We start from the raw sequence: 9,425 nt of genomic DNA, 5'->3' as shown, positions 1-9,425 counted from the left end.
TAGTGCAGAAGGTAGTCTCACACCTGAGAAGTTGTAGCTATGCTAATCACCAAATATTAGGAACAGGCCTGTCCTTAATAGGCCACAGCTGTATCCAATAAGAAGAGTGCTACAAAAGAGTGGGTTAGCTGGTTAAGAAGAGAGTTGAGGTTGTTGGCTGTGAAGGAGTCAGTGCTGTGAGGAGCTGCCCATGAGAAATCACCGAGGAGGTATGAGAGCTTTGAAATATAATGACAGCAATTGGTGAGCCTGACGTGATCCCATGCTGATTTGGACAGAGAACTGTAGAGAAAGCAGTGGTTTGGGAAAAAGGAGTTAAATATTGAGGAGTGTTGTCCCAAGGTGATTCAGGAAGATGACTACAGACCTAAGAGAAATAAGACTGTGGAGCTTAGGAGCTGAGCAGGTGGACCAAGAGCCTGGGAGCCTAAAAATCCAGATGAGTTGTAGCCAGGAAGACCTGATCCTGAAAGAAATGCAGGCAGACCTCAGAGCTAGAAGTCTGGACAGCGTATGAGACACCATGCCCAAGAAGAAGAGTGCTGGATATGAGTGGATGCTACACATTTTACTTATTTGGCGCATTGGAGCCAGCCCTGCACCCCGCTGCCAAGGTATGGCCCCAGTCCAGCAGAGACCCAGGATGGTGCCAGGTTCTCCCACAATGCCAGTGAGTACAGCAGGACACGAGCTGTAACACAGAGCTCTGAGAGGCAGAGTCAGAGCTACACAGCAAACATGTAAGAGAAGCCTTCTAAACTTGTATAGTGGCCATCTCCAGAGTAACCTGATGTGATTTGGGATTGGGCTGTAGGGCAAGGTGCAGCCAGAGATGGAGCCCAGCGTAGCACTGAGAGCAGCAGGGGATGCTGCCTGGTCTGGACCTGATAGACTTTGACACCTGGAGTACAGGTGAGCTGCTGGGGACACAATGAGAAATAGCATATCAAGAGAAGAACAGATTGTTTCATCAACATGGAAAACAGAGCAGGGCAAGAGAGGCTTGCAGTGGCCAACTAATACAACAAAGAACTGTAAAAGGAAGAAGAGGATTATTAAAGTAGCAGTTGGAGCTGGGGACAGAGTAGCTCTGTCATTCACAATGGTGTATTTGTTTGCTGATGAAATGTGCATTTGTTTCTGAATTGCAACTATTAGTCTTTGATTAGGCATAAGTGAAAGTTTATATTCCATAGGCATAAGTACACTCGACAGATAATACATCAATGTTGTTCAAGTCATAAAACTATTGATAAAACTATGTAACTGTGGTTACTACCCTAATATATAGCCTTTAACTTATTGTGAGTTGCCTTATAAAGTTGTACAGCTATTGATATCATCAGTATTCTAGAAGTGTAAGTATAAGAGTTTCTGATAATATGTAATGTAAGTTTGAGTAATCAAAGTCAGCGCACAGACACATTCTGAAGTTAAATAGAAATTACACAAAAGAAGTTTGTGCAGGGTTTGCTATCTTTTACAAAGAGCCCTGCAAAAGATAGTAAACACAGCATTAGTTTATGAAAAGCCTTAGGTTGATGTTCTAGACTTTGAAAAGCAAAACTAAATCGGAACTTAGAAATGTATGCTCTGACTGTACCGTGTTGCCTGAACATTTGTATACTGTTAGTCCTAAGTGAGATATGTGAATATGTTATAATATCAATTTACTTGAACATATCTTTCTAGAGATGCTGCTACTTTATAATTAAAAGAAATGGGAGAATTGGGGAGGGATGAAATGTAAGAAAATAGTGCAAAAGGTAGTCTCACACCTGAGGAGTTGCAGCTGTGCTAATCACCAAAGATTAGGAACAGGCCTGCCCTTAATAAGAAGAGTGCTACAAAAGAGTGGGTTAGGTGGTTGAGAAGATAGTTGGAATTGTTGGCTGTGAAGAAGGAGTCAGTGCTGTGAGGAGCTGCCCATGGCAAATCACCGAGAAGGTATGAGAGCTTTTCAATATGATGACAACAGCAAGTGTTCCTGAAGTTACAAAACCTCTTCTCAAATTTCAGCTTTGGCTGAACAACTCAAATTTTTTCATGACTCATTTTAGAAAAACCTCAGGTTTTTTTTTAAATCTTTGCATGGCACAAGGTGACAAGATTAAATTAGCCTAATGATAATGAACTCAAGAATAAAAGAAAATCACAGACCAATGTCTGCAGCTATTACATCATTCTTGTGACCTCTCCAAGTTAGGAGTAGCCTCTGTGAGAAATCCAACTATGAATTGTCCAGCCCTGTGGTGAAGGTCACACCAGAGCTTCTGGGGAGGTTTTATCCCTTGGATTAAAAGCTGTAATATTTTTTAAAGCCTGTGGGCATAACTGTTTATTCATGTAGTATCACAGCACATTTTTCTGCATATGCTTTAACACTGTGTAGCAGGCATAGAGACTTTGTGCAGTGGACAAACCCACAACAGTGGTGGCCCTCCTACCAGGATCTCAGCAGACACCCCTTTCCCACTTCTCATACAGAATATTGACAGCATTGCTCATCATTCCCCGGGTTAGTTGCTGCCTCTTCATCTGTATAGCAGGGGGAAGGTACAAGTTGGGGCTGGGTCTGTACAGCTCTCTTACGTCCTCCCAGGCATCATCCATTCCTGCCTCCATGCAATCCATAACCATCATACCTTGGCACAGCTTCTCCTCCAGGCACAGTTCTAAAAACACAGGCTTGTAGTTTTTCCCATACCCATATAAAACACCCTGCACTATCACCTATATTCCATGCAGTGGGAATCTGAAAGTATTTATTACAGAGGGAGAGGCTGAGAGTTTCAGACCAAAAATAAATTTCCTGCCCTGTTCCTAAGGGGAAAAAAAACTGAGGAGCAGGGGGGGAGGGGAAATTTCCAAACTTGGGGAGATATGAAAGCAAAACCAAAAACCTGCAGTTTTGACCACAGCAACTTTCAATGTGTAAAGGTGATGCCTGCAGGCCTCCTTAGATCACACTTGGCCATGGGATGTGGCCATCAACAACCAAGGCCCTCAAGAACCTGTAAGGGTGAAACTTGTGGAATGGTACCACATGATGTTCAGGCTTCCCTTGGTACAAACACACTTTCCAGGGAAAACCCTTATCCTATTTTTCTCTTTTTTTTTTTTTCCCTTTTTTCTCTTTATCTTTTTTTTTCCTCTTTTTTCTCTTTTCTCTTTAATTTTTTCTTTTTTCCCTCATTTTCTACTTTTGCTTTTGCAAAAGCAAAAGGCATCAAACTCATGCCCACTTTGCCCAAAACACCACTGCTGGCATGGCATGAAGAGCATTTCTGCCTTAAAAGCCAAAGAAATGCAGCAACAAACTGAAATGTTTTTTGTTTCTCTTTTCCCCTGTAACCAAGGTAGGGGAAGGGGATTACCAGATTTACGGAGTTCAAAGAAACAAAAACCCAGCCTCATCTTGGGTTTAAGTCAAACTGCAACTTGAAGGCGGGCTGCCTGGAGCCTGAGGCATGCTAGGGAGGGATCAGTAGACCACAGCCCTTTCCTTCTGGGGCCTGCTGATCCAAAGGTAGCCTCAGTGCCAAAGGCCCACTGTGTCCTGCCCACACTCCTCCTCCATGTGTGTGCAATGGCCGATGGTGACTTAGTTGCTGTAAAAATAAAGTGGTCTATTTTCACAGATAGCCATGTGTGCAGTCCCACTCATTTTTCTGTGTGAACCAAGACCTCCCCCTGAGCTGGGATTTGCAAAATGCAGCTGTGGGCAGGCAAGTCAGGCCCAAAGGGAAAGGGTCTCTACAAAGGGCTGGAACTTCCCACTCAGAGAGAAGTGCAAGGGTGCAGTGTAATAAGGGAATGCAGATCCTAGGGACTTCCGTGTCTTGGCGATAGCAGCTGGAAATACAGTGTCTTAGGCTTCTGATATCTGATCCTTCTGTGTGTGTGCGGTACAGCACACCAGGGAACTTGAAACTGGACTCTGGAACCTTCCATCTCCTTGGTCTTCCCTGAACTTCATCAAAGAAAATTGGAGTTTGGTCAAAGAGAAGAACTTTTTGGCAGTAACTGAAAGGGCAGTCCAATGCACAGCCTGTGCTGTACCTCTTGAAATAGGGGTAAGCTGTTCAGCAGTCCAATGGAAACAACTAAATAAACAGGAAGGGGCTCTGGCTTCTTGAAGGAAAATGACTTTCAATGAGAATTCTTCACAGTTTGTTTCTAAACAACACCAAAAGAGTTTAGACATTGAGACTTTTTTTTCCTTGAGGCCTCAAGTTGCATTTTTTTAGTTGATTTTTTTGTCTCAGGCAAAGCAAATGAAAACAATTTCACAAATTGTTTTTAAAAATCAGGATATGTGTTGCTTTTAATTGTTGCTGCAAATTCTGAAGGATTTTTGAATGACAAGTAAAATTTGTATCATTGTCACAGTGCTGGCACAGGTTGCCTGCCCAAATAAGCTGTGGATGCCCCATTCCTGTTACTATTTGGGGCCAGCTTGGATGGGACTCTGTGAGCAACCTGGTGTAGTGGAAGGCATCCATGTGCACGGCCAGGGTTGGAAACTAGTGGATCCTTAAGGTACTTTCCAATCCAGACCTTTCTGTTGCTCTATGTTGCCCTTCCCCCCGGCCTCCAGGGCCAGCACCATGCCCAGAACATGGAACCAGTCCCTCTGTGACATCAGCTCCGGGGCCAAGGGCACTGCAGCTGTGCAAATTCTGTGGGCACTACGTTGGCAGCTGCACTGGAGGTGACAAGCCCTCTCTCCTTGCAGCTGACTTGTGTCTCTGACCACAATGATTTTGCTGTGGGTCCTCATCCTACTGGCTCTGTGCGGGCCTGCACATGGCGTCTGTGGGTAAGTAGCCCCAGGCTTCACCTGAGGGAACCCAGGCAAAGACTTAGGGGGTTCCCTGAGGATGCCTGCTTGCCACCTGTGGCCATAGCAGTTTCCAAAACCCTGGGCAGAAGCCTCAGTTTATCACCAGCTCCCAGGCTGCTGGCACCACTTGTCTACAGGGCTCAAGCAGAAATGGGCTGATGCAGGCCCGGCCCAGGCAGGGCTCTGGCCCTGCTGGCTTTGCAACCAAAGCCTTGGGGAAGCCTTCTCACAGGACAGTAATGACTTTCTACTTACAGACAGACCTGTGGGCTCCGGCCCATGGGTAGTACCCTTGGCACAACACGCGTTGTGGGTGGCTCAGATGTCATGCCAGGAACTGGGTCCTGGGCAGGAATTGCCAGCATCCGTATGTTCTGGAACCCACCAGTGTCTGTGCATGTCTGTGGAGGGACCCTCGTCAACTCACAGTGGCTCCTCACAGCTGCCCACTGCTTTATCAACGCAACCAAGTAAGGAGGACCAGGGTACAGGGATATCCCCATGCCACCAGTGCATGCTATTACCATCCCATTTCCTTGCAGTGAGCCTAGTGCCGGGACATTGCAAGGCCCAGCTGAGAGACTGCTCAGGCAGAAGAGTGGGCTCATGCCACTGCTTCCTAGCAGCCTCCCTCTTAACATATCTTGAGTCTACTTTCTGTAGTCCTGTTTTTCCTCTCTGTCTCAGGAAGCAGAAGGCAGGGAAGTGCTGGGCTGTCACAGCACATGATTCTACTCCCCCTCACCCCTCTCTCCATCTGCCTTCCAGCCCCCTCAGTGAGTGGGCCATCGTGTTTGGGGCCACCTCATTGGGCCAGTCAGGCCCTGATGTCGAAGTGCGCCGGATTAAGCGGCTGATCATGCACGAGAAATACGTTCCTGATGTTGAGTATAACGACGTTGCCATGGTGGAATTGGACAAGCCAGTGCGGTGCAGGTCAACCATTCAGACCGCCTGCCTGCCTGCACCTTCGGTGAACCTGGCAGGGCTGAAAGACTGCTACATTGCTGGCTGGGGTGACAGAATTGTAAAATGTGAGTTCCCATAAAGGACCTGTGCCCTGAGGGCAAGGCTGGCACACCAGGGAGGGGTGGCTGGGGCTTCCTGACAGCAGAGGCCAAAATGAGAGTTGGGCTGTGGGACATATGCCTCTGGAGAAATGGGCTTGACCTGCTGCCCAACGCCAGACAGCAGTGACACAGCACTCAAACAGCTCTCTAGAGGCAGAACCAAGCCCTAGGGAATGACTTCAACACACAGGCCAGGAGAAAGGGCAAGGAGCTGCTGGGAACTCATTCCTTTCTCTGCTCACAGCATCAGGTAGAGATATCCTGCAGCAGGCCAAGGTCCAATTCGTCCCTAACCAACTCTGCAACAGTAGCGAGTGGCTGGGAGGGTACATCTACGACTTCCACGTGTGTGCTGGGCAGGGTGGTGTTGGCACCTGCCAGGTAGGAGCGTGCTATGTGTCCCCCAGCCCTCAGCAGTGTGGGCAGCCCCATCACACCACCCAAACACAGCTTTCCCTGGCCAGCTGCTCTCCCAGCCCCAGCTCTGCACCATGGCTGGAGCTTCCCCCCCTTTCCCATCTGTGGGTCCTTGCTCAGAGAGGTCCAGATACCAACCCTGAAACATCCAAGCACAGGGGAGACAGAGAGCCCCACCTTACAGGCCCCCATCCTGCTCCCAAGGGTGTCAAGGTTCTGCAGGTCCCACCACTTGAGCAGAGCCTTGCTCTGCCAGGAATCCAGTTTTGGCAGGGGCTGGGAGAGTAAAGAAGCCAGCTCTAACTGCTTACAAGGGCATGCAAAAGCCCCTTAATCCACCCTCTCTGCTCTGCTACAGGGTGACAGTGGGGGGCCTCTTGTCTGTGAAGATAAGCGGGCTGGCATCTTCTGGCAAATTGGTATCACCAGCTGGGGAGTAGGCTGTGCCAGACCCAAACGGCCTTCAGTCTTCAGCGCCACTCAGTACTACTACAACTGGATCTGGAAAACAATGGGAAGGAAGCCAGCACCAAATACTCCAGCACCAACACCAGCTCCAACCTACACCGCAGCCCCCCCGGTGACAGTTTCAAGGCCAACGCAACCCTGTCCATTTCCACGTGAAAAGCTTCTGCAATTCTTTAATCTGCTGAAGGAAATCTTGCAGTACCTAAAGGAAAAACTGTTCTGAACTGAAGAATGGACCACCTGCAGTTCAGGCTATGGTGGACCCCAACCCTTTCCTTCAGAGTTATATTCATTTGAATTTCATTAAAATGAATTAAATTTTAAATTGTAAGCGCAAAAAAAACCCCAAAAAAACCTGTATTTTCTGCTCTGAGAATACTCTCCATCCAAATTTTATAAAATCGTACTGGCTTGATCATTGCCCAAGCAGCCCTTAACTCAGGGAACCCTTCACCCTCATCTAGGAAGAATATGATTTCACACTCCCATCTCTACAGACCAATGCCTTCCCAACAGATATTAACTCACAGCCCAGATTTCACAGAGGCATGATCAGGGAGGGGGAGCTTCAGTCATCACAGATGAGCAGTTGCTTCTTTGGAGAGTTTGCCATGGTGGGAAAAGTCCTTCAGTGATCTTAACACATCTTGGAGGGGCAAGGAGAACCTCCGTTCTTTATTAGAGAAGGCGGGGAATATAGTTACCAAAGATGAGGAAAAGGCTGAGGTACCTAAAATCATCTTTGCTTCAGTTTTCAACAATAAGACAGGTTGTCCTCAGGACAACAGACCTCCTGAGCTGGTAGATGGGGACAGGGAACAGAATACCTTCCCCCCTGTCAGGGAGATGGCAGAAGACCTTGCCAAGATGCTTTCCATCATTTACCATCAGTCCTGAGTAACCAGGGAGGTGCCAGATGACTGAGTTGGCCAATGTGATGCTCAGCCATAAGAAGGGCCATGTGGAGCACACAGAAAACTACAGGCCGGTCAGCCTGACCTTGGCTATGGCACAAGTCATCTTGAGTGAGGTGACACAGCACCTACAGGAAAGCTGAGGATCAGACCCAGCCAGCATGGATTTAGGAGGGACAGGTTGCTCTTGACCAACCTGATCTCCTTCATGACCAGCTGGCCCACCTGGTGGATGAGGGGAAGGCTGTGGATATTGTCCACCTGACCTTCTGCAATGCCTTTGACACCATCTCCCCATAGCACACTCCTGGAAAAGCTGGCAGCCCATGGCTTGGACAGGAGCACTCAGCTGGGCTCAGAACTGGCTGCACAGCCAAGCCCAGTGTGGAGGCGAATGGTGCTGCATCCAGATGGGGGCTGATTACTAGTGCAGCCTCCCAGGGATCAATTCTGGGGCCAGTCCTGCTGGATACCTTTATTAATAATCTGGATGAAGGTATTGAATCCACCATTAACAAATTTGAGATGACACCAAATTTGGTGCAAGCCATGATCTGTTAAAGGGTAGGAGGGCTCTGCAGAGGGAACTGGACAGACTGCATAGGTGGACTGAATCCAACAACATGAGGTTTAACAAGACCAGGTGCTGAGTCCTCCCCCTGAGTCACAACAACCCCCTGCAGCACCACAGGCTGGGGCAGAATGGCTGCACAGTGCCCAGGCAGAAAGGGACCTGGGGGTACTGGCTGACAGCAAGCTGAACACACGTCAGCAGTGCCTTGGTGGCCAAGAAGGCCAATGCCATCCTGGCCTGTATCAGGAATAGTGCAGCCAGCAGGAGCAGGGAGGTCACCCTTCACCTGTACTCAGCACTGGTGAGGCCACACCTTGAGTGCTGTGCTCAGCTCTTGGCCCCCCAGTACAGAAAGGATGCTAAGATGCTCAGACGTGTCCAGAGGAGGGCAACAAGGCTGGTGAATGGTCTGGGACAAAGGTTCTATGAGGAGCAGCTGAGAGAGCTGGGATTGTTTATCCCAGCTCCCTCAGCTAAACAAGGGAGCTAAGAGAAGGTTCAGGGGTGACCTTATCAACCTCTGAGGGTACAGCCTCAGAGGTCGGTCTCTTCTCCCAGGCAACCAGCAACAGAAGAGAGCAAACTTTTAAACTGTACCAGGGGAGGTTGAGACAGGACATTGGGAAAAATTCTTCACAGAAAGGGTGATTTTGGGCATGGGAATGGGCTTTCTAGGGAGGTGGTGGAGCCACTGTCCCTGGAGGTTTTAAGGAAAGACTGAACATGGCTCAGTGCTGTGGTCTGGTTGACAAGGTGGTGTTTGGTCACAGGTTGGACTCAATGGTCTCAAAGGTGTTTTCCAACCTAGCTGATTCTGTGATTCTGTGATTAATGTTTAATGCAACTGTGATCTTTAAGTCTCCTACAATATTTTTTGCAGCTCTGCTCATCAAGGGTGCACACGTTCTCAGAGTCCCTGAGACCTGTCAGCAGGGAGCAAAGCCAGCATCTAGTCTTCACTAGAGATCACCTGCACAGGTGATGCTTGACCAGCACACCCAGCTGATGTGCACAGTGCCTGATAAGGCCATATTGGCATTTTGTCCACAGAGTTTGCTTTGGAAGAAGAGAACCTCCCTCTTATAAAAACTGCATCCAATTAATGACATTTTCTGATTCAAGTGTGAACTTAAACA

At 48.2% G+C, this 9,425-nt stretch overlaps 1 protein-coding gene across 1 annotated transcript; it reads left to right on the top strand.

Moving 5' to 3' along the window:
• Nucleotides 1-4,760: 4,760 nt before the first annotated feature.
• LOC103821213 (acrosin-like) lies at nt 4,761-7,024 on the top strand. The gene is made up of 5 exons (XM_009096041.2): nt 4,761-4,822; nt 5,104-5,316; nt 5,615-5,880; nt 6,161-6,297; nt 6,692-7,024. Exons 1-5 carry the CDS (start codon nt 4,761-4,763, stop codon nt 7,022-7,024), a joined length of 1,011 nt encoding a protein of 336 aa, XP_009094289.2.
• Nucleotides 7,025-9,425: the final 2,401 nt, after the last annotated feature.

This window comes from Serinus canaria, chromosome Z, assembly GCF_022539315.1.
Source record: "Serinus canaria isolate serCan28SL12 chromosome Z, serCan2020, whole genome shotgun sequence".
NCBI lineage: Eukaryota > Metazoa > Chordata > Aves > Passeriformes > Fringillidae > Serinus > Serinus canaria.
This window is presented reverse-complemented; position numbering and strand designations above follow the sequence as displayed.

Coding starts and splice junctions, on each gene's coding strand:
- LOC103821213 (XM_009096041.2), top strand. CDS start 4,761: ATGATTTTGCTGTGGGTCCTCATCCTACTGGCTCTGTGCGGGCCTGCA. Junction 5,317..5,614: donor TGCTTTATCAACGCAACCAA/GTAAGGAGGACC, acceptor TCTGCCTTCCAG/CCCCCTCAGTGAGTGGGCCA. Junction 6,298..6,691: donor GTGGTGTTGGCACCTGCCAG/GTAGGAGCGTGC, acceptor GCTCTGCTACAG/GGTGACAGTGGGGGGCCTCT.